The 26,418-nt window shown below is 43.3% G+C and overlaps 1 protein-coding gene across 1 annotated transcript in view; it reads left to right on the top strand.

Moving 5' to 3' along the window:
• Positions 1 to 26,418, top strand: part of DPP7 (dipeptidyl peptidase 7) — a 1,979,246-nt gene that overhangs the window by 1,461,368 nt on the left and 491,460 nt on the right. The window contains exon 8 of the mRNA XM_085611261.1: positions 1,792 to 1,910. Within this exon, the coding sequence (XP_085467387.1) occupies positions 1,792 to 1,910 (119 nt within the window). The remainder of the gene's footprint in view (positions 1 to 1,791; positions 1,911 to 26,418) is intronic.

The following is a 26,418-nucleotide window of genomic DNA, read 5'->3' as shown; positions in this document are numbered from 1 at the left end:
TATTAAATTATTACACTTTCTTTATTGCAGGCAACTAGGGGCATCACAAGTTTCCTGTAATTAGGAAATTAGAGATGGGCTTTTATACGGGGATTCCAGGCTCGTAAGTATTATAGATGGTATTTGATAACTATTGATTGATTTGGCTTCCTGGTTGATATGATACTTTTAGGTCCTGGCGCTTATCGATGCTCATTCTAAGGGACTCTGCCTCCTCGTGGCTGGCTGAAAACTGCTTCTATTGATGGTGTTAAAGCTTTGTGCGCCAGTAATATGCATACAGAACTCACCAGTAAGCAGGGCTTTAAGAGGAATGAAAAAACTGGGGGGGGGGGGTCTCTCAGAGGGGCGTGGCCGCTGTAATTATGGGCGTGTCATAAAACACTTAAGCTAAACATCTGTGCTTAGCATAGTGTGCTGCCCCACTGGTATTTTGCTGTTTCTGTCCATTCATCCAGACATATAACACAACCAGTAACATTACACCTACAACAAGCCAGGACTATTGGCTTTGTCAATGGTTGTAAATTTCATAAGATAAATAAGCAACAACTATCACTTCGTTGTATATAATATTGAAAATGCGACTCGCTCTTGTGGACGAGGTTGTGGCGCAAGGCTATCAAAACTTTATTTGATCTAGCTTGATTTGATTGCTGCTAGGCAGTGACGATATATTAATTATTCTGGCGAATTTTCTGAGTTCTGCATATGTGAAATTTCCCCAAAGTTTTCTCTATGGGAAACTGTTTTGCACTGATAGTACCCAGCTGAGAGGCATGTTTCTGCCTAAACCAGTCTCCTGTTAGTATCGCAGGTGACTTTCTTTTTATGAGCGGACGATGTGTCTTCACTTGAAAAAAAAAGTAACAGGAAATATCAGCAAACCCAATTTTTTTGTGGAGATCATGTTTGCTTGAAATTTTCATGACATTGTGTGGGAAAAATGTATTTCACAGACCTGATGTTTTGTAACCAATCACACTGCCACACACTGTTACTTAATTATGATAGCCGATAGAAACTGAGGGGCACATACATCAAGCCCGCATTTAGCGATTCCCGAATAGCGAATTTTACTGATTCATTATTTGTCGATTGCAAAATGCTGTGCGTGTAGAATTGCTAAAAAAATTGCGATTCCTTAACATTAACTAATAGCTGTTCGGAAATTGCGAATCGCTATTAGGTAATGTGACTCCATTCATTCCTATGGGCCTGCAGGCCCATAGGAATGAATGGTATTGCATTAGCTAATTGCGATTACCAAATTGATAACTGTAAATAGCGAATGCAAATCCAAGGGTGCCTGGAGGCCTAAGGCCCCCCCACAAGAAAAGATAAGTGTGCACATGTAAAGCGCACACATGCCCATTTTGAGAAATGCATTTTTGTGCATTTTTCAAAGCATGCGCATATTACCATCAACTTGGTACCATCCTAAATGCACAGTTCGCATTTAGGGAAGGCTACATGCATCGGCATTAGGGAATCGCAAATTGCGAATGCCAAAACCTACATGCAGAGGAAAAGGCCTTTTTCCCCTTGCAAATTGGCCCGCTTGCGAACGGGAAAAGGCTCGATGCATGTGCCCCTGAAACATTTAGAACTTCTGATTTACCTACTTACATTTACAGAAATGCGTCATTGTCTGGTTAAAAAATATGACTTACAGCTTTCCAAACTGCTTGTTCCTTAACTTTTGTTTGTTCTATACAAAGTCTATCCCACACGGCGGATTCCAATGAAATGCTTAGTAGTCAACTGAGCATTTATTGTTCTCTTTCACAGGCATATTTTACAATTCAACTGGACAAGTGTCTTGCTACAGTATATATCAGCAGTTCACCAAATGTTCTGACCCAACTGGCTGTGGTACTGGGATAAACGCAGAAGCGTGGGACTATCAGGTATTCATCCTTCATTTCTTTATGCTTAAAGTTGCCATCAAAGTAGTAGCACTTGAGAGGAACCATTGCATTTTTTTATTTCCCTTACTAAAGCTTTATATGTTTTATCTTTGAGATCTACTTTTGACGTTTCTACCTTTCAATAGTTTAACTTGTGCTAGAATTTCTGTCAAATCACTTCCCATCTATCGTATTTTTAAAAAAACATTTAAAGCTTTTTTCGTATTTCGGCTGTCTTCTAGTTTATAATCTGTCTTCAGTCCGTGAAACAGTAACTGAGGCCAGAAAACAACAGAAAATGCAGTCGGGATTACGTCAGCAAAGTTCACAAGCAGTTGTTTTAGCATTTGTATATTTTGTATGCTTGATCAATACGTGGAAAAGATATTCCATGGTTAGCAGTAGTGATGTTGATGTCCTACACCCAAAACACTTTACCATACTCTCGTGTGTGTGTGTGTGTGTGGGTTTGTGTTACTATCCTTGTGGGGACTTGGGTGTGATAACACACTCACGCTGTGGGGACTTGATTGCACTGTGGGGACCTGAACCCAAGTCCCCACAAGGCAATGTCTTCTAAATGATAAAAAATGACTTCAGGAACATCTGTGTCAATTTTTACAACTTTTAAAAAAATTGCCTTGTGGGGACCTGTGTTTGGTAAAGTGTGTTTAAATTTCTGCTCAGCTCTGCCCCTGTAGACAGGAGGCGGTACTGCAGTCTTAAACACACTTTGCATTTAAACACACTTTGCTCACTAGAAACACATGCTAGCAGCAGAAAGCACATACACATCAAAGGAAAAGCTGCATACCCTCATGTTAAAAATATTTGTAATGCAAATTAACCTTTGTTCTATCTCTTAAAGAAAATCTTTATTTACATGAAGCCGTTGAATTTAGACCATTTGTTTCTGAAAATTATCTGTGGTTTTATAAACTTTGCTAAAATCAATTTGGGTCAGTTTCAAATCCCAGAATACTTCAGTATTGCAGTTTTATTATTATCTGCAATCAAAGAATGATGGTGCACTATGCCACACTACAATATAAAGGGATTTGATTATTTTTTGCAAATACCCTATAGGCATCAATGTCTATTGTTCCATTTTGATGCTTGTATTAGGAATTCAGGGGCAGATGTATCAACATTGTATTTTGCGAGTCCTTAATAGCGAATTATACCGATTCGCTATTAAGGACTCGCAAAATGCAATGTATGTAGGTTTTGCAATTAAAATTGCGATTTCTACGCATTCCTTAATTGCGACTCGCAAATTGTGAGTCGCAAATAAGGAATGGCTTCCCATTCATTTCTATGGGCCAAGAGGCCCATGGAAATTAATTGGAATTGCTTGCGCAATTTGTGTGTACCCAATAGGTACTTGCAAATTGCGCATGCAATTTCAAGAGTGCAAGGGTGCCAAAAGGACACCCTGTTGCACCCCTGTAATACGCATGTGTGCACATGTGGAGCACACACATGCCCTAAGGGCATGTATGTGCACAACAAGACACTTAGGAAAATGCAAAAAAGTGCATTCTTCTAGGAAATCTCGATTCCTTAAGGCCAGATTGCAAATTTTGGGTGCTTCCAAAATTGCATTTAAGGAATCGCAAATTGCAATTCCTAAAATGCATTCGCAAAATAGGTACTCGCAAAAATTGCGCCATATGTTGTGCCATATTTATAAGGTGACGCATCTAGGCAGGTGCGTCACCTTGTAAAGCCCTGCGCCACATTATACCTGCATCAGGTATAATGTATGCATGGTGGACGTTCAAGCTTAAAAATAGGTCATAGAAGAATCGCAGGGAAATCTATGAAATTTCACTGCGACACTTCTAGGGCTCCACTGCATCAAAACGTTATAACTACCTCATGGCAGGGATAAGGGTGACGCAGTGCAATTGGAATGGGACTACCCTATGCATTGCTGGAGTTGCATCATGTTTGTGACACAACTCCGGCAATGCGTCACTTTTGCGTCTACAGATACGTCAGGAACACTTCCTTGCGACATGGAGCATCGTACAGTAAATACAGTGCATCCATGGTGTCGCAAGGAGGGCACAGTGAAAACTGTTGCATCACTGGTTTCACGCAGCGATGCAACTGTTTTCATAAATGAGGCCCCCAGTGTTTGTGTTGCTTTGCCTTCGGTTACATATTAATATGCACTATGGAATACATTCTTTTAGATGATGGCTAGATGAGTGAGTGACTATCATTGCATTATGCTAAGTGTTAGAAATGGGAACTCTGGTTGGCTAAGGCTTGCGCCAAAGCCAGGCAGAGACCACCATTCTAGTCAGGGCAAGGGAGTTACACACCAAAGATAACCCCTGCTCACACGCATGGTAGCTTGGCACGAGCAGTCAGGCTTATCCCGGAGGCAATGTGTAAAGCGTTAGCGCACGCACACAGCAACAGCATACCAGGCACACCACAAAAGGAACTCCACACAAGGTTATATCAAAAATAGCCTTTGTATTCTCATAACACATTAGAATAGTAATCACATAATATACATTGTGCCACCTGGCACTAGGTAATATCTACAAGGTATAATGTACACCTGAGAGGGCCAACTGGACCACTGTCAGAACCATCACAAAGTGAACTTAGTAAAAGTAGGACATCACATAAACGTAGAACACAGCCATAAATCACTGGCAGACACTACACTCAGCATCATCCTGTAACGTGAACCATATTATGAACAGTATCACATTTAGGAGTGAATTACATTCTACGCCAGCCTCACCAGCATAAATACTTTACACAATCATCTCATAAGTCTAAACACATTAGACCCTAACCTCCTAAGCATAACTCACATTAGGGGTAAAATTCACAGTAGGAAATAGCATAAACCATAGCATGCAGGTAACCTCATACATAAACCACAGTTAGAGGCATAAAACAGGGTGCATAAATCATAGTTAGGGCTTCCGGTTTAATGGTATATACATTTTGTTGACATTTCCGTCTGTATTTAACCATATTTAGTTTTTTGCGGAATTTATCTGTATGTATCCGTATTTTTGGGGGGTTTTGTGGAAAACTGAAACTGTAATAAGCATATTTCCACATTTATTTAACTGGTAAATATGCTGTCATGATTGAATGCCTACTAGGTTTCAATGCTGTAACACACGCAGAAAATAAATCAATGCACTTATAAGAAAAAATGCAAATTTCAGGATCAACCTTTTGCTTATCTACTGCTGTTAAAGCCTCTTTACTAAAATTCCTTTCTTTTTTAGTCCCCTTACCTATCAATCCACACAGCTATTGGCCTGGCAGTCACGGCAGACAGTATTTAGAATTACTCAAACACAAACCAATGTCCATTTTTATCCACATTTAAAAATAAATAGACAAGAAAATAAATGTTTTCTGTTTGTATTTATCTGTAAAAATCAGTAAAAACGGAAAACAGGGATCATAGTACATGAATCACATTTACTAGCACCACATAAATCACATTAGGGCCTGGCGCCCTACAAACCTCACAGTCCCCCTGGCCAACTGGCCTTCTCAAAGGGGCTCAAATGCCCTATGTCCCAAGTGTCAGGGCGCGCTGCCAATGCAACAATATCCAAAAGAGCGTAATTGCGCTGGGGCAGAGGAGTGCATCTCACTCCTATCTCATTCACAATAATGCCCCCAAAGAACTGTGGCCTTAACATAGCAGCTGGCCCTAATTGCTGCACAGCTGTGAATATCAAATGAGGCCTGCGAGTTATAGTTATCTGAACTAACTATAACGGTGGAATTTCATTGGTTTTTTACGAGTGAAATGTCCACCTAACTATAACATGTGTGAAACCTATGGTTTTTTAATTGAATATATATATATATATATATATATATATATATATATATATATATATATATATATATATATATATATATATATATATATATATATATATATATATATATATATATATATATATATATATATATATATATAAAAATCAAGAGTTACTGAAGTAGGTGCAGAGACACCGGCTCCAAGTTCATCCTAATTAGTGAGTATTTTTTTAAAGCCCAAACAGGGTAGGTGGGTAGGAACCTACATTCCTACGTTGCATTAAGGCCCAATGGTGCCCTTGCTACTGCTTTGGTACCCACACTTATTACTGTTGGGTCTTGGCTCTTCAGCTGAGGTGTGAAGTTCTGCTATAAGACAGCCCACCTCCTTTTGGTGTCCACATCCTTCCTGAGTATTTTAAACATAGTTTGTCTTCTTAGACTTCATCAGTTGAACTACAACATTGTGAAGTAGCATAGGTTTTGCTCAACCACTTGCCTTATAAGTAGGGCTCCCGGTTTTATGGTGTTTTTTTTTTAACATTTCTGTCTGTATTTATCCTTATTTATTTTTTGACCACTTTATTGGTATTTATCCATATTTATTTTATGTTTCGAGAATACATGGAGTAGTAAAATGTTTATTTCCACCTTTATTTAGCAGATAAACATTCACTCATACTTTGATGCCTGTTGCGCTTCAGCAAATTAAGCCCCCACATATAACATAACACTACACCGACAGGTAAATATTAGCATTATACACAAATATATGTTAACATATGCCTGTATCTAAGGGAATCACATGGTTTCCATCTGTTTAGCGAGGACAACATGGAGTGTCAAAAGAACCACAATTTTCTGTACTTTTCCACTTTTAAAAATAAATACAGACAGATAATAGATGGTTTTGTGTCTGTAAAAATTGAAAACTGGAAGCCTTACTTATAAGTGAGATCGTTTTCAAGCTGGAAGTGTGGAAAGAATGTGTTATGCCATAGCTGAAGACTTGGAAATTAGAACTCAATCCTTGATGTTGAATCAACATCCTGTGATCCGAGACAACTCACTTAATCTCCTTGGGCCTCAAAAAATTAATGAGATCTAACTGGTGCTCATGTACATTGTTCCAATATGGAGCGACACAAGCACAGCAAAGATGGGAATGAGGCATTCGCAGAAGTACTTGAGAAGTGGCCTCTGTTGCTTCACCATGGGAACTTTTGTGTAGTTCAGTTCTACTAATGCTAGATCAGCTACTGGCCAGGATGAAATAGTCTACTGCTCGGGTCTCTAGGTCTGTTAAGAAGTAGCTGCAGCCTCTCACACATCGGTTCTACACCTACTAATAGGATGGACTGCCTGTTTTTTCGTATGTATAAATATATATATATCTTTTTTATTCTATATAATAAAGAAAGCAGTGAGTTCTGTTGGAAACATTCAATCTGCTAAGAGTATAAGGTGAAAATGAAGAACTAATTGTCTCCTGCCCCACAGTTTTTGTCTATACCACACGGGATGAAAGTAAATACTACAACTGTAATAGGGCAATGTTTACTTTGGAGTGTAAATAAAAAGTCTGACTGGACTTGCCCCTGCCGATTCCCATGCCCGCCTCCCAACTGTGCCTCCTTCCCCCCCCCCCTATATAATGGCGGCCGAGCTGCTGGCACGCCGAAGGTGCACCAAAGTCAAGCCCGTCTGCGCCCGTCCGCGACCTGACCACGACCAGCACCAGGAACCCTGGATCACGACCATCCACCGCTACGACTCAACCACTCTCCTCGCACTTAACCCCAGAAGGAGCAACAACTGCCAGATTTCCACACTGAGCACTACCCACGGACAGTTCTCCTTCCACCACTGCCGCCGAACCTTCACCACCGTCTGCACCCCCACAGCCACGGCCACGGCCACGGCCATGGCCACCGCCCCCGTCCCAAACGCCAACATCTCCGAAGAACTGAAGTGCATCCTCCTCAACATGCGCTCCCTACACAGACATGCGTAGAGATCTGGGACCTCCTTGACACCCTCTCAACAGATGTTGCCTTCTTCACAGAAACATGGAGCAACACCTCCTCCACCCCCGATATCGCCACCGGCATCCTTGACACATAAAAGATACAGAGGTAGGACCGCCTCATCCGCTCAGGAGGAGGACTCGCCATCATACACAATAGCTCCCTCCAACTCTCCACCTCCACTACAAATTACATTTTCTCCACCACCGAACACCTCCATTTCCAGATCCAGACCAGCCCTAGAACCACGCTTCATGGCACCCTCGCCTACAGACCCCCAGGACCTCAAGGCACATTCTCCACTACCATCGCAGACCTCATCACGTCCCACACCATCGCCTCCATGGACTACATACTCATCGGAGACCTGAGCTTCCACCTCGACAACCCCAGTGACCCCAAATCCACCAACCTCCCGGACAACCTCGCCAACATAGGACTGAGACAGCTCATCACCACGCCCACCCACAAAAGGAAGGACATAACCTCAACCCCTTCTTTGCAGGAGGCAACAACATCCACTTCAGCCACATCACACAACCCCCATGGACGGACCACCACTGTGCATACTTCCATGTCGACATACGCAAGCCACCTAAACCTGCTACGTGCCCTCCGCGAAGGAACTGGAGCAAAATCACGGACTTCACCCTCAACCGCAACACCCCCACCACCTCCACTGACGCCAACCTCGCAGCCAAAGAACTCCACTGATAGATCTCCAACTGTGCAGAAAAGCTTGCACCCCTGTGCAACTCCGACAGAAAGCATCCCATAAAGGCCATCTGGTTTACCACCGACCTCCAAGAATCAAGATGCACCTGCAGACGTCTCGTAAGAACTGGAGGAACAGCAAAACGTCATGATCGCACCACCTACAAGGACACCATGACAGAATATCACCAATGCATCAGATCCACCAAAAGGGCCTTCATCCAGAGCAAGATCCTCGCCAGCTCCAGCAACTCCAAGGAACTCCTCAGCTTCATCCAGGAATTAACCAAGCCCCCCAGTGAAACCACGGACATCACCCCCTAAAAGGACCTCTGCAACAAGCTCGGATCCTACATACATCTGAAAATCAAGGGCCTCTGCGACCATTTCAATGACCAGAGACCTGACTCCGAAACAACATGCCTCGCCAGAAACACCAGCCAGCCCACCATCTCCTCCTGGACCCTAGTCACCACCAAAGACACCACCTCAACCATGAGAAGCGTACACTCAGGAGCCCCCATGAACATCTTCCACCGAGCTGCAATCACCATCGCGCCAGAACTATAACACACCATCAACGCCACGTTCAAGACCGGTATCTTTCTTCCCCGATGACTGGAAACATGTAGAACTCAGACCCCTGCTCAAGAAGCCCTCAGCAGATCCACGAACCTCAAGAACTACTGACCCATCCCCATTCTCCCTTTTGTGGCCAAAGTCATAGAGAAGACCGTTAACGCCCAGCTAACAAAATCCATCAAAGAAAACTCCATCCTCGACCCCTTCCAATCTAGATTCCGCAGCAACCACAGCACTGAGACCGCCCTACTTGCCGCCAAAGATGAAATCCTTACCCTCCTCGGTCAAGGACACACAGCAGCCCTGATCCAACTCGACCTCTCGCCAGCATTCGAGACAGTCTCCCACCGCACACTCACCGTCAGACTCCATTCACCGGCATGCATGGAACTGCCCTTGACTGGATCCGCTCCTTCCTCAATGGCAGAACCCAACGAGTCACACTGCCACCCATTCCCTCTGAACCCACAGAAATGACCTACGGTCTACACCAAGGATCGTCGCTCAGTCCCACACTCTTCAACATCTACATGGCCCCCCTCGCCACCATCGTCAGACAGCACGGACTCAGCATTGTATCCTATGCCAGCGACACTCAGCTCATCCTCTCCCTCACCAGGGACCCCATTACCACCAGACTCCGCTTCCAGGAAGGTATGAAGGACGTCGCATCCTGGATGAGCAGCAGCTGCCTGAAACTCAACTCGGAGAAGACAGAGGTCCTTGTCCTCGGACCCTCCTTCTCTGCATGCGACAACACCTGGTCGCCCACCATCCTCGGCAGCCCTCCAACCCACATGGACCAAGCCCAAAACCTTAGCATCGTTCTCGACTCCTCCCTCTCCATGGCCCAACAGGTCAACGCCGTCACTGCCAGCTTTTTCAACACCCTCTCCATCCTCCGGAAGACCTTCAAATGGATCCCCCATAAATCAGGAAAGACCGTCACCCACGCACTCATAACCAACAGGCTGGACGTCCAGTATGTGTCCAGTATTTGTAAAGCACGAACAATTACCCGAAGGTGTCAAGGTGCTGGGGGCCGTTGGGAAGATTAAGCGAGCTATTGCCCAGAGTCACATGGTACTGGGCTGATCTGCCGCTGGCACCGGGGATTGAACCGTGAGCCCCGGGTTCTGGAGTCAGTCGCCCTGCCGCTGCGCAACACCTCTTCTACAGAAACGCCCTCTACTCCGGGATCAACAAGTCCCTGCTTTCAAACTCCAAACCATACAGAACACTGCAGCCAGACTGGTCCTCTGCATCCCTCAACACGAACACATCACCCAACACCTGCGGAACCTCCACTGGCTCCTCGTTGAGCAGAGAGTCACTTTTAAGATACTCACCCATGCCTACAAATGCCTCCACAACACCGGACCCCAATACCTCAACGAGAGATTCTCCTTCTACGTACCCAATAGAAACCTCCGATCTGCCAACCTCACCCTCGTTGAAACCCGTGCATCCCCAGAGACAGAACTGGTGGAAGAGCCTTCTCCCACATCGCAGCCAAGACCTGGGACAAGCTCAACATCAGACGCGCCCCCTCACTGAACCTTTTCAGAAGGGCACTCAAGACCTGGCTCTTCGACTGAGCGGAATTGCCCCCCAGCACCTTAAGACCCTCACGGGTGAGTAGCGAGCTTATAATTCCCCTGATTGATTGATTAGGGTCAGGCTTGAAATCTGTTTTGACGGTATTTGTAGACTGCCACGGACCACGAAGTGGTCTGTTAAGCCTTGGTAACCCCATGTCTCCAGTCCTTCCTCCTGATTTATTTGGAGAGAAATTGCTCTGTGTGTGCCTAGTCCATCCTGCCAGGCCTAGTTCTAGGTTGATATTGGGGATAGCTGCCTTTTGATTGGCTTCTCTTCTTGGGCAGCTGTTCTAGGTTCACCTTTCCTTCTTTTACATAGCCTTTTGTATTCTCTCTTGGTCATCCACCAACTTGGCTTTTATACAATAAGGCTCTGAATTTCTGCAAAGAGTACAAAATGAAGCGACAGTGGCATCATAGCGCTTTCTTACATTATTTGCAGCCATGCAGCATGGCTGAAACTCATTCTCCTAGCCAATATGTCTCAGAGGTGAGACATATTGGCTTTGTCAATGCTTGTTTTTATTTGCAGCCAATTTTTATCAGCTTCCAATAGGAAGTAACACGCTCAAACAGGTTTTGACATTCACTTTGCACATAATATTAGTGCTTGCTCCTTAAATAGAAGAAATATAAACCACCCAATAAAACCTGGGGGTACTTTCCAGTGCTAACGGATGAGCCATCGAATTTTCAACTAATCAGTGCTATTGCTTAAACGTCAATATTTGCGTATGCCGTCATTTTTTCAGTGGTGCATAGGTCAGAATGTTCCAGGAGGCTGTTTTGTCATCCCTCAGATTTGAAGCAAATCGTTAAATTATATTCTTTAATCATGATTCGATGTTTAACTATGAAAAACGTTTAGGTACAAGGAAAATGCAAAAACAATTAAAATATTTCTTAGACTTGTGTACTTCAGAACTGCTTCTTGGCATTTGTGGAACATATTCTGAAAATAATATTTGGTTTAACCAGTAGTGTTTAGTTTGTATTTCTTTTACAAATGATAATTACAAAAAGAAACGGTTTAATAAAAAATAATAAACTTAAGGTGAAAAAGGACCTCCAGATGAATTAGTGGCATCGGATATTGTAAATCATTTTATGCATTGCTTTATAGGTTAGAATGAATCGCACACCTTACACTATTAAATAACAGGCCTTATCTAGTTCTTGCATTCTGACTGCTGCACAAGCATCAAAGTAAGGCTTTTATTTAAAAGTAACTCAACTCGTTCGTTTTCAAATTCCCAGCTTGCATTACACTAATGATCGCTTTCAGCTCTTTGCCTTTCCAAATGTTGAAATTGCAGCCCAAGCATGTTTCTAGGGGCTGGCTGGGGGAAGGGAGCGGTGTTCCTTCAGTGCAGGCCTCCACCTTTGACTTTGACCTGTGTTTCCTGCCGTAGAAACGCGCAACAAAAGCCCTGATTTGCATTCGTTAACACCTCTTCAGGTAGGAGCCCTGGTAACCATTGTGTTGTTAATCCAGTGCTGTCTGCGCTGCTGCTCAGAGATGGGTGGAGGCCTTCATTCCAAAATTTGAGAGCAACTTCTTTGCAGGGTCTTGTCTTTATGCAAAGTCTGATTTCCTGTGCTTGTTGTAATGGTGATGAGGGAAACATAAGAAATGCGAGCAGCCGCAATGCATTTTCTTTTATTTTCTGTACATTTACTAGAAAGAGGAGGTGGAAAAGACTTTCTTTCTCTTATTCTGAAGGAGAAATATATAACAAGTAAAATGCCAGTTGCATCTTTAACTGTGCAGTAAGACCTAACCACAACAATAACTCTTAAAAATCTAGTTTGCTTAGTACAGGGCAAGGTGCATGCAGACTGGGCCCTATTTACGACCCCTCAGCACAGTCAAATTTGAGCTACTTCAAAAAGACCACTATTTTACTGCTGTGATAGAGGGACATGTTTTCATGCACTATTAAAATGATTTGTGAAGAATGTGATTGTCGCATTGATGAAACACTGGTTAACCTTTTAAGTAAGAGATTCATTTGAAAAGATCTGGAAAAAATGGTTGGTATTTGGTAAACTCTTTAAATGGTACAGTAGTGATTCAATGCCTCAAAAGCACATATTGGGAAAGAAGCAAGTTGAAATATAGGTATTTTTTCAAATTATATAGCACAAATGAATACTAAAGGCTAATTTGCACTTAAAGGATTCCATGTTAAACGAAGGTTGCATTTCCCTGGTAGAGTGGTACAATAGGTTAATGCGCTTCCCTGAGACCTGCCGTTAGAGCTTTTCATGCCTCTGAGGTCAATGGTGCACGTGTTAATTCAAAGTGTAATGATTGCACTTATCACATGACTTGCTAGGTTTATTATGTGCTGTATGTAAATAAATACCTATATTAAATATTATCATTAAAACGCCCTTCGCTCTGGGGGAAGAGCGGATAATCAATTTTCTGAAAGGTAAGTGGCCATAAAGGTGCATTTATATCTCACACGTACTTTTTGACAATACACACAAGGCTCCGTCTAGCGGTGCCAACTTTTCTTTGTTGCAGTTTATATATATGGTACAATTATGGACCAACCAAATAGCTTTGGAGTTTATATATTGAAAAGGTTTTCTCTAACTTATCGCACACACATCGAACAGGTAAACCATTGCAGCAGTGATGGGAGAGTCACTCAGTTATGCAACAGGTAAAATACGGGCAATAGTAGTACCAACTTCCTTTCACACATAGAGCACGTACAGCAGGGACATAAGTAGTGAAAGCTTGAATGTACACAGAATAGATACCAGAACTAGGACATTCTTCCTCCAGCAGAAAGAGTACAAACTTCCCTAATACACACAAATAAGGCAGAGAGCAAGCAGCAGCCCTGTAAGCATCCCACACCCATACACACAGCAATTACATCATGCTAAGCAGAAGTGCAAGCTTTCCTAACCCACATTCAGGTTAAGCACAAACAGCAGCAGTGCACATTTTCATCAGAATAAAACGTGCAACACGTGTTGCAGCAGTTCAAGCTTATTCACTACACAATAGAAGCACATTGGAGATGTAAGGCGGTGCTTCCCAAACATTTAAGAACCATAACCCAATTTTCAGAATGACAAATTTTCGCGACAGACCAAACATTAACCCCTTCGGTGCTCATGACGGAACGGTTCCGTCATGAGCCACGGTTGAGCTGTGCTCATGACGGAACCGTTCCGTCATGACCACGCCCGCGCAAGATTCCGTCAGCACAGCGGCGGAATCTGCGCAGCATGGAAGGGGTTAATGGATATGAGGCCAGGTCATTTTTTTTATGTAACTAAAGCATGGCTTGCCCCATGTGAAAGGAAGATTGCTGGAGTTGCGTCACGCTTCCCACACAACTAAATGGATTAAGTCCATTTGTCAGCAATTGGGCACACTGAACTTTCGGGAGGCTCTGCGTATTTTAAAATCGGCCACAAGAGCTGTTTTTAGGTCTCGCCTGTCCAACGCAGCGCGAAAGCGCTGTCAACAGCGAGATCTATTGTTGCTGACTTGCCTCGGACGTGGGACAGGAGATGGGCACGCGCGGGGCGATTGGCGCCTGTGTACGCGCACGTGAACACGCACGTCCACACACGCGATGTGCACATCTCCTGTCCCCCTTCCGACCACATGCCATCCACGTTGGAGCGGTCCGCTGCAAGACGGGGCCGCTCAGAATGCGAAAAGGACACTGTGCCTCGATCAGGCACCAACAATAGCCCACACGGAGCCCACCCAGCCCTTCTTCACTCACCAGGCTGCTCTATTCTGGCGGGGGGTCCTCCTCGTGGCGACAGCACTTCTCTTGCGGGGCTTCCCTGCACTCCTGGGAGCCCCACGCTGCAGTGGGCAGCCTCAGTCGCCCGCACTCTTCACCCGGGCCCCCGGGCTTTTCTCCACTCCGGCCGCCACCGCGGGGCTCTCCCTTCAGCATGGGAGCCCCGCGTTAGCACTGCACACCGGTTTCTCTTCCTGCCGGAGCAGGCCACGCCCCCCGTCCCGGGCAAGGGCACCTGACTTCCGGTTTTGCCAAACAGGGCCGCGGCGGTGATTACTTCTCGGCGGCAAGAGGGGTAGGCTCCCTCGAGAGTTAAAATAAATGTAGAAGCGGGCTGGGCACCCGCTCAAAAGATTTTGTCTTGTGTAATGCTCTTGAGCACCTTTGAGTTGCTTGGTACAGTTAATTTGCATTGTCTTCTCACAACATAACAAGGGGGAAAGTGGCCTGTGGTTTCTGCAGCTAGCCTAGGTGGGAGGCAATGCGTTGCTTTGCACACATTGTGCAGTTGCTTCTTGTCACTTGATTTCCTAGAGGCATCAGTGAAAGGTTGGCATCCGTGGCTATTCAGAAATTATTTTCTTCATTTGATGATGGGGTCTCTAATTTCTTGGTGCTTATGGTTGTAGGTTGGAAGTTTCCCCGCTGCCCACAGGTTAAAATCTCATTTTTGACAATGAGTTTTTTTTTTACAAAGTTTTAAAAACAACACAGAAATAAAAGGCATTGTCATTTACAATGCCAATAGTTCAACCTCTCGTAAATGCGAGACCTCTTGCATTGCAAATGCTTGTTCTGCATTTTTCCGAGAAGTCACATCACCCAGGAACCCTGACTAGGGAGTGGCATGACCATGATGCAAGCCTGGAAGTCCCAAATCTCAAAATGTTATCATTTTGCCTCCTAACCAACTGCAATGGTACACATAGACCCCCTATCATTGAATTGATATTAACTATGCCACCTACCTGTGGAAGATCCCCAAGAACCCTGACCATAAAAGTGACACCACCCGTTCAACCACACCAGGCTGCAATGCGCAAGAAGTGATGGAGCAATTCAGCACCAACATCTGGTTTCCAAAGGTCCTAAACTACCCTTGCCCTTTAACTCCATTCACCATGCAATGTGCAGAAAGTAGAGTAGCAGATCACCACCAACATCAGAGCCCCAAAAGTCCCAAATTGCCACTGCCCTTTAACCCTATCCCACCATGCAATGCGCAGGAAGTGGTGGAGCTGGTGAAACTCAAACTAACCCTGCTTTATAAACCCAACTCACAGTACCACGTGTAGAAAGTGAAAGCACTGCTTCAAACTACCCTAGCGTGCAATGCTTGGGAAGTAGGATGTTCACAAACGCCTGGATGCTCTGATGCTAAAAGGACCTCTGCTAAGTAACCCAATCCAAAGTGCAATGATGTTGCCTCTTCAACCTATCCCACCATGCAATACACAGGAAGTGATGTGACTGGTGACCACAAACTTTATATGCCCCTGTGGCCCTATCTAATCCTTTACCCCCAGAACAATGGCCCCTTTAACGAAAGTCACCTCACAGTGTGCAGTATGTGATGAAGCTGATGAAAACCAACACCCGCAAGGACCTAATTACCAGTGACCTTGACCCCTTCCCATATATATATATATATATATATATATATATATATATATATATATATATATATATATATATGTAGAGAGAGAGAGAGCAAGAGAGAGAAAGACAGAAAGATAAATAGATAAATAAAGAGAGAGAGAGAGAGAGAGAGAGAGAGAGAGAGAGAGATCTTAAGGCTCTAACATCTTCACAGTTGTTTAAAAAAATCGTCTGAAATTCACCTACAAAATACAGTTGAAAGGCAGTCATGGTTACGAATAGATATGAAAAAAACACTGAAATTGACTGATCGAGGATAGGGTCAGAATCCATACATTGTAGAGCAGGGATGCCAACCGTAACTCAGGCACCAAATGCAGTTTCCATGGCCTCACCCTTGGTGAAACTGATGCAATTACAAATGCTGTAAATCTTCTTTACAGATGAAATGACACATCGCATTACCCTTCCAACCCTCAAAGAGACATCCACGGACACCTTATAATCCATTCCTTTGTGTCTTGTTGTTTAATTACATTTTGCTTTTGGGTGTTATTTATTTAATGCCCAAACACACGTACATTTCTGGGCATCCAACAAATCCAACCAGACTCTTTCCCACTCAGGATGGGTCGGGAATAGATCACCCCAACACTGGGGAGGGGGGTGGGCTGTAGTGGAAGCTTTCTCAAGGGGAAGTATGTTTGTAGAAGCAGGCAAACGTTATGGGTGCAGATTTAGATGACTTTTTTGTCCTTTTGTCAATTCCTCTGTAGGCACCCGTAGGCAAGGCAAGGAGGGCTTTCCAGTATGCTAACTTGACACAAAAGACCAAAATTGTTCAAGCTTTTGGGAACTGACAAGTGAGATCTAGTCGGAGGACTCTGCTTCTCTTGAATATTCCCTACTGTTTCCCACTTTGGAAAAGTCTGGAGACCTTTTAAATCCTGTTTCAGGGTGGGAAAGAAAAAGGGGCTTTAAAAAACAAGCATTGGCATAGCCAATAGGTCTCGCCTTTGGGACCTTATAAGTGTTTAGCCATGCAACAGTTGATGTTGTTGCACCAAGTATATTGTGCTGGATAACTAAATACTTATAAGGTCCCAAAAGCGAGACCTATTGGCTATGCCAATGCTTGTTGTTGCACAGTTGCTAAGTTCCTAGGACACAAGTCGGGTATCAGGACAGAGGCAGGGATGCTCAACCAGAATATCCTTTAGTGAGGCATTCTTTTTATATGTTATATTGGGCCTGTCAGATAGCAAGTGCCCAATTGTGTAGTCTGTTTGCAGAATCCCCCAGTTTTAATGGACTAGATTCCTGCTCTTGGGTGAATCTGCTGAAAAGGCAAGACTTAGGCTTACTGTTGTCTAGATAATGAAATTTCCCATTCGGGGCGTGATTGTTTAAAATGGGTCAAATACAAGGTTGAACACAAAAAAATGGTGTATGGGACAATATAAAGTGTATTAACCGGATACAGTACTGGGCGCATTTGGGCTATATTTCTCCTTAGTGAAAATATATGTAGGAAGGAATTTACAAAGTGTTACACCCAGTTAATATCAGAAAAGACAAAAACGAAATATTACATGATGATTATACATAGTATTGAGTGTAAATATACCAACTCGTACTGATGTTTTAATTTATTTTGGTTCACTTGTAAATAAGTTTAATCTACACCACAGACACTCCAAGATGGCCGCAATTTAATTTGCATGTACTGTTAAATCTTTGGTCCTTCTATTATTTTGATTGTTCTGACAGCTAGCGTAATTCAATGAAATCAAATGTTGTTAAAAGGCCCAATGTGGCGAGTAACTACTGACACAGAAGAAAGCCAGGTGGCTGAAACGTGTTTGTCAGTTTTTCTTTTTCCGAGGTTGATGGAAAAATAAATCTTTGAAAATATAAAGGAGCCCGAGTGCGCAGCGTTGTTCTTTGAACTGTTGGTACCATATATGTGTGTATATATATATATATATATATATATATTCACTTAAAAAGCCATAGGTTTCACACATGTTATAGTTAGCTGGACATTTCACTCGTAAAAAACCATTGAAATTCCCCTGTTATAGTTAGTTCAGATAACTATAACTCGCGCTATGGTTTTTTAAGTGAATTTGCAAGGTTTTTTAAATGCTAATTCCTAACTATAATGTGTGTGAAACCTATGGTTTTTAAAGTGAATTTGTACGGCTTTTTAAATGCTCAGTTATGTATGTTTTATTATATTTTTTATATTTTTTTATTTAAAGATTTTTCACCATGCGCACACGGTGCGCGCACCCCGCGATTTTTTGAAAAAAAAATAAAATGTTTTTTTCACCCTTCGGGGTCCTTCAGGGACCCCCTGACAAAGGCTAGGGGGTCAGGAACTCTCTACCCTGCCCCCTTTTCACGTTCGCCACCTTCCTTTTTCACTCTCGCACTGAAAACAAACAAAATGGCGGCCGACACTTCCTGATTTCGACCGATTCGAAAGTTGACTGACATGAAACCACCAATCAGAATTACGCTCGTGCACGTTAGGGTGCTCGCACGGTGCGCGCACGGTGCGCGGCTATAGATATGTATGTGCTTTTAACTGCAATTTTCTCAGGAACTACTGAAAAGATTGACTCCATATATGGAAAAGGCACATCCCTGAGATGAGGACTACCTCTTTGCCAAATTTCAAACCATTCTGTTCAGCCGTTCGGGCTGTACCTTGGACTAAAGGTCCCTATGGAAAATTGCATGGGGAAAATGCGTTTTGGGACCCCCCTTTTTTCTCAGCCCCCGCTTGACAAATCCCCCCGAGACTTTCAGGGTAGGAGCGGAGTGGAGCGCCCCACCTATTTTGAAAATTTCGCGAGGATTCGTCATCCGGCACCAAAGTTACTCCAAATAGAATGTTGCGGATTTCCTATGGAAACACGGTCCTAACTATCACTATCTACTGGCGACCGCCAGTAGATAATATATATATATATATATGTGTATATATATATATATATATATATATATATATATATATATATATATGAGATGAACGTGACTATGAATCATAGCGCATTTTAACATTTGCAAGAAAGTTAGATTCTCCAATGAAACAACTTAATTTGGGGAGAACATCCGCCCATGATTCATCAATAGAGACCTCAGAATCGGAAGTAGAGGTATCAGAGGTAGAACCCTCAACAAGGATGCGGGAAAAGAAAATGCGGCAACCTATTTTCATGAATACCAGTTGATCAGACAAACCTGACAACACCCACCCCAACGTACCCACTTCCCGGAAAAGTAAAGAAGGAAAACAAGAAGGGGAATGAAGGAAAGGGGAGTTTCCCCAAACCAATGAGTGACACATAGCAAGCTCAGGGAAAATGGAAGTAGAAGGTACAAATCAAACAGTGATGAACATGTCAAGCAGAAAATTAACATCGAATGCTAGTGCTCGAGTTTCAATTATACAAAAATCAGGATTGACCTGTATAAGTATATAAGGAAACTAAAAATGATGAAAATACACCTGTTACACTGCATAAAAGACAAAATACATAAAGATACCAAGGAAGAAATCACAGATTAGTTAACAGGGCAAGATTTGGAGGCACTCATGACCTTGGGGGAATTGGAAGATCTCTCAAATACAGGACAAGGAAATAGAGGGACATAGAGACTTGGCAGAATTCTTGGAAAATTTAGGAATTGCTCAAAAAAGTGGCGTAAGTAATTTGAAAGCTAAATCCAGCTTCATTCCACAGACTCCTCACAATGTCATCGATATGTTCCAAGAAATAGTAATTGAGGAACTGAAAAAACTACAATCGGAAGATCCGAATCTAATGCGGAACAACATCACTCCAGGCCAATGGAAAGCCATTTTGGATCTTAAGAATGATGAGGCTCCAATAATCAAACCCTCAGACAAGGTTGGAAATGTGGTACTATTAAACGAGGAACAGTATCAAAAGGAGGCTCACAGACAACTGTCCATGGAAGAATGTTATAGATCCATCACCAGAACAACATATGAGGACAGGGTACGGAATTTCTACAAATTGCTGATGAAATGGAAGAAAAGGGGAATTTTGGGAGACTAAGATTTCAACTTTATGTACTGTGAATATCTTGAACTACCCACTTTTTATCGTCTTCCAAAGTGTAGAAAAATAAATTGGAACCCCCCAGGGCATCCTATCGTATCCTCTAGAAACAGCCTCGTGGAGAACACTTCGATTGGGAGACATTGTTTACAACTAATGCAATACAACGCATTCCATTACACTGGGGTCATTATAACAACTGCGTTGTTACATCGCAAACCATTACATCGCAAGCCAGGTACCTTGCAGGGGGGCCCCCATCAATTATCGTTACGCCACTGGTACTGTCACCAGTAGTTTTAGCAGGGTGCAACCAATGCTACCACTCCAGGCAAGGTATCGCCTTGGTCCCTTATTGAAGGAAGACAGCATGCACTTCACTGTATCTCTCACCTATATTCGGGTTTGGGGGAGCGGTTGGTGTTGGAGCTCCAAATATTGAGCTAGGTTTCTGGAACCCAGGGCTTTAGGGAAGGTAGTGCTGGGACTCCATACGTTCTAGAGAAGATGCTGTGGGGCGCCTGATCGTTAGAGAGGAGGCCATAGTGAAATTGGTCTCAAGCAGGGGTGGGCTGGCGGCGGCGCTGGTAAACTCCGCTACACGGGAAGCAGAGTTTTTTTACCGAACTTCATGCTCCAAGCGGAGTGAGAAATCTTTGCAAGCTCCGCCAGCAGAGCAGAGTTCACCTTCCACCCCTAGTGTAGAGTGGAGGGTTGCAGAGTGGAGGAGCGTTGAGTGGAACAGAGTGTCATAGAGTGGCATGTAGTGGCATAGAGTGGAGGGTTGTTGAGCAGAGGAGCCTAGAGTGGAGGGGTGTAGAGCGGAGTGGCGTAGAGTGGAGCAGAGTGGTGTGGAGTGGCATAGAGTGTCGGAGGGTGGCATAGAGTGTCATAGAATGGAGTGTTGTAGCGTGAAGTAGAGTCACACAGTGGATTACAGTGGAGTGACAGAGTGGAGCAGAAAGGCCTAGAGTTAAATGGCAGAGTGCTGTAGAGTGGTGTAGTGTAGAGTGGGGTAGAGTTGAATGGATTGTCATAGAGTGGAGTGACATGGAAGGGCGCAGAGGAGTGTCGTAAAGTGTTTCAGAGTGGAGTAAAGTATTGCGGAGTGGAATAAAGTGTTGCAGAGTGGAGTAAAGTGTTGCAGAGTGGAGTAAAGTGTTGCAGAGTGGAGTAAAGTGTTGCAGAGTGGAGTGTAGTGTTGCAGAGTGGAGTAAAGTGTTACAGAGTGGAGTAAAGTGTTGCAGAGTGGAGTAAAGTGTTGCAGAGTGGAGTAAAGTGTTGCAGAGTGGAGTAAAGTGTTGCAGAGTGGAGTAAAGTGTTCTAGAGTGGAGTAGTGTGCAGTGGAGTAGAGCGGAGTGGAGTGGCATAGCATAGAATGGAGTAAAATGTCATAGATATGAGTGGCATAGCATGGAGTGTTGCTGTGTGTAATAAAGTGTTCAGGAGTGGAGTGGCATAGAGTGCCATGCAGTAGCATAGTGTTGTGAAGTGGAGTATCATACTGTGGCATAGAGTGGAGTGTTGAAGAGTGGAGTGCCGTGGAGTGTGCCTAGAGTGCCGTGGAGTGTTGCGTCGTGTCGTGGAGTGTCACGTCATGTCGCAGAGTGGAGTGGAGTGGAGTGTCACGTCGTTTCGCGGAGTGGAGTGGAGTGTCGCGGAGTGGAGTGTCAAGGAGTGGATTAAAGTAACATATAGTATAGTACAGTGGAGTGGCATAAAGTGTTGTAGAGTGGCATAGAATGGAGTGTCTTAGAGTCTTAGAGTAGAGTGTCATAGAATGGATTTCATAGAGTGGCATACAGTGTCATATAGTGGGGTGGTGTAGTCTAGAGTGAAGTAAATTGCCAGAGTGGAGTGGCAGCTGAGTGCTGGGCCACCCTGCACATCAAGAAAAACATCCTGTCCCTGTGTCATGTGAATGGGGTGCAGTGCTCCCCTGACAAGGGTAATAATCTCTGGCTGTCATTGAAACAATGGGTATACTTGACTCAAAAATTATACCTTGGTGAATGTTTTAGAACAAAGTAAATGTTCTTTAGAATACTTTAACACCCTAATTATGAGTGGCCCAATAAATTTCTGTATGAGCAGTAACTGTTGCTACAGCAACTACTGGAATGATGGGATTTATGGAAAACAGTACACCCCAACAAATTTAGCCACAATACCGACGTCAGGCCACTAAGACCTTGATTATGAGTCAAGTGGAGAGAAATTTCAGTATGGAATTCTACTCCACCTGTTCATGAGTGGGCCACAATTACTACATCGAACCTGATTTTAGTGAGTGGTAATTCCACAAGAAGAAAACCACTCAAGGCTTTGGCTGCAGCAGCTACATCCCCCGATTATTTTTCATGCAGTGCCAGTACTAAATGCTCACCCATCAAAGCTTGTCTCAACCTCCCTCTACTCTCTACACCCTCCTTGCTCCAACCTCACCCCATACAGAAGCCCCTGCATATATGTACCTCCTATTCAGAGCAGGTGGTAAATGTATGCAATAAACCCTCCAGAAATAGGATTTCCATCTGGGTTTGCAATGATACATTTGGTTCCACATGGTATTTCCCATTCCATGGATTCCAACTAGTAAATTGTGCATTACTGGGGTGGTGTTACATGTGGATTTAATACCCCACCATTACTGTGTAACGAGTGCTTCCTTTGTAAAAGAGTAAGTGCTAGTGTCCAGAGCTCTGCTCATGAACCTGCAAATGTAGCAATTAAATGTCTTTGCACAAATACCAAGGCTATGTGTTCTTAAATTTACCTCATGTCTGTTTAATCCAATACTAGAAACTCTCTTGTCATGGTTTATTTGTCTTTCTCTGCCTCCGTCTTTCTGCTATGTGTCTTTTTTCCCCCTCTTGCTATGAATTAATGTCGGATGCGGAAAGAATAAATGCCAGCCCCTAAAAATGAGTACCGGTGACTCCCACTGGCAACCATCAGCTCAAATGAAGCACTGTGTGTAACTCATAATCAGGCCCTAAAATGAGATTATCACGTTGTGCATCACAGACACCAATGCTTGGAACAATAAGGTCCTACCATATGATATGCCCCCCACCCCATGCTGATGGGCAGAAGCTTATACCTTCCTCTAACTCTCATAATTCAACAACCACCATCAACATCTATTGCAATGGCATGATAATGTCTTAATAATAAAATCTTTAAAAGCATCAAAACACCCTCAAGTGACCTTTCCATAACTAGGCTCTCAAGCCCACCTGCTCACAACCATGTGATGGATTATCCTACCACCCTGCTACTGTGCCTCCACTTCATGTTCCTCCTTCTCTTTACTCCCCTGAGGACTAAGTATCATCACCTTTCCCATTTAATGCCTTACTGTGTGTTTTTATTTATGCTCTATAGAGCAGTTAAGACTACCTGTGACCTCCATTAACATATCTATCTTTCAGTCATCACCAATATCTGGTTCAGTTACTCCTCCGCCCCAGATATGGCAAACTTCCTTCCCCGTAAAGACAAAATCCTGATGAAAAACAAAGACAATGGAAGATGTGGCTGCATATCATAGATCCATTTGTGACTTGTCTAGGAGCTCCTATTCCACCATGTGATTCATGTGCTTGTCTGCCCCTACCATGGTGTTTCCATTCCCCTTGTTGCTTTCCACACCTCTGTGTTGCTCTGTCTTGTCATGTGCTTCCCCGTGCTTTTGTGCTCGCCCCATGCTGGTTTGTCTGCACTTGTGCTCTTCTGCCCCTCCTGTGTTGTCCATGTTGCTTTCGCATGACCAGCATCCCCCGTTTTGCTTCCCAGTCCACTCTCATCCCTGTTTTGGTTTGGCGCCCCTCCCTGGCATCTTTCTTTTTAGTTACTGATCTGACTTTGAATACTAACCATAACTAATTTTAAAAGCCTGCGCCATTTTGTAGGCATGCATGTGTGATGCACGTGACTACAAAATGATGAACAGGTGCACGTCAAGAGGTTGTGTTGAAACTTTAGGCATGCTGCACAGCATCAAGGACGATGTGCATGCAGCATGGATGAAATCCAACAGGTCCCAAAGGATGGACCAATTAGATTTGCCAGTGCTTGTTTTTTATTTACAGCTGATTCATGTTTCTTTGCAATTAAATAGGTAATAATATACACAAACAGCACTAAAATGCACTATGCACATGATATTAGTAATTGTTCATGAATTAGCAGAAACAGAAACAACACAGTAAAACCTGATTGTAGTTTTCAGTGCTAATGGAGAAATGAGCAACATTTTTACTTATCAATTCTAGTGCTAAAACGGAACAAATATGCGTATGAGGTCACTTTGCATCGGACAAAATGTCCCAGAAATAGGTTTCATTAATCTTTATTCTTCCTTATCACACCATTTGATGCAGCCTGCTAAATGACATACTTTAAATCGAATAAGCACTTTTAAAATTATCTCTTAGTTTGTACTTCAGTCTTTCCTCTGGACATTTGTGGCCTACATTCTGGTAACTATATTTGGTTTAATAAGTTATGGGGTTGTTCTTTGTTTTGTTTTTTACCAATGACAATTAATAACATTGAAATTGGAAATCACGTTTATGCGTTGGTTTGTAGGTTGGTATGTAACACATTACAGTATTAAATATTAGGCATTTACTATTTTTTGAAGTCTCATTGGTGTACGATGACAAAAAAAAATAAAGACTTTTTGTGCAAAGTAACTTCAGTGATTTCCTTGCTAGCACCCTGCTTGTATAACACTAAACATTGCTTTCGGCTCAGCTCTTCGCCTTTCCAAATGATGTTGCAGCCTCTAATGTGTTTCTTTCCGGCTGGAGGAAGGTGTTCCTGTAGTGCTGGCCTCGCCCTTTGACTTTGACCTCCGCTCCCAGCCACGGAGGTGAAATACAAAGGGGTCATTTACATTTGTTAACACTTCGTCAGGTGGGTGGCTTAGAAACCTTTGTGCTGCTAATCCAGTGCTCTCTTCCCTCCTGTTCTGAGAACGCTGCAGGTTGTCCTGTCTAAACTTTGCAGACAGCTTGTTGCAGGGCGTTTCTTTTAAAATGCAAAGTTGCCGTCTTTGTTTTAATGGTGATGAGGGAACAGAAGTAATGTGACTAGCCCTCAATGCATTTTTATTTCATTTTGTTGGTTAGAAGAAGTAAATCCAAAGGCCCGTTTTTCTTTGTTTTTAGAGGGAAGAATAATGTGTTGTCTCTTTAATTGTGCAATATAGACTTAGGAGCAGCAATAAAAATGTGTATGTATTTATCTTGTGCCTCTTAAAAAACTACAATGTTTAATATGCAGAGGCATGAAGGCTTTTCTCTCTCCATAGCATTCCAGCCCCTGATGCGCTGATGAGATGCTTCTTTTGCACTAAGCAACCCATACTGCCAAATCTGAGGTACTTTAAAAAAAGAACACCATTTCATTGTCGAAGAGGAACATGCTAGTATGACTGTCGACATAATTAAATACCAGTTCACCTTGTGAGTCATAGAAGAATTTTAAAAGCTTTGAAAACGTGTAAGGTATTTTATGAGACCTATGTAAGCGTCTGCATCATGGGGCAGCAGTGCATGATTGATGCAATCAATTGAAAGGAACCAGGCATATGCACAGGGGCGCAACACTCATTGGGCTGAAAGGGCTCCAGCCCCCGTCAGCTGCCGTAAGAGGGGCCAACGGCACTGCAGCAGACGGACCAGAGGCCACTCTCATCCTGCCTGAAGCCAGAGAGCCATTTCTAATTTTACTAGCCTCCGTTTATTTAATTGTATTTGTTCATTGCTTCACATGCTTTTACTTTCTTAATAATAAACAGCCATGTGGGCGACATAATGTGTCCTGGCATCTTGGTTAAAAATAGAAGAGACCACAAACGTAGAACAAACAGCAGGTGTAGCCATCCAGGGTCTGACCAGTGTTTCGTGCCTTGCAGAAAAGGGAAGCTACCAACGGTATGGCATGACATGAAATGGCAAAGCGAGCGATGATGATATTCTGGAAAAAAATCTAAATAGTAGTCTGTATGTGTTTTTTAGTAATGCAAGGAGAAGGAGAATTGGACTTGAGGGCATGCCTTGTGTACAAGAGCCCCACCAGAAACCAGTAGGAGGTTGGTATGAAGAAAAATGTACCTCTACTGTGGTTTTGCTCTCCCTGTAAGACATTTTATGCTCAGACTAGTGTCCTGTGGGCACAAATTAAAAACAAATTTGCACTCATGAAATGCCAAGAAATTTTGCAAAATTTGCTAAAATACAACATTTGTGAATTTCATAAGAGTTGGTCTA

This window comes from Triturus cristatus, chromosome 1_2 (genome assembly GCF_964204655.1).
Source record: "Triturus cristatus chromosome 1_2, aTriCri1.1, whole genome shotgun sequence".
Classification (NCBI taxonomy): Eukaryota; Metazoa; Chordata; class Amphibia; order Caudata; family Salamandridae; genus Triturus; species Triturus cristatus.
The sequence above is the reverse complement of the archived record's forward strand: the minus strand, read 5'-3'. Positions and strand labels throughout refer to the sequence as shown.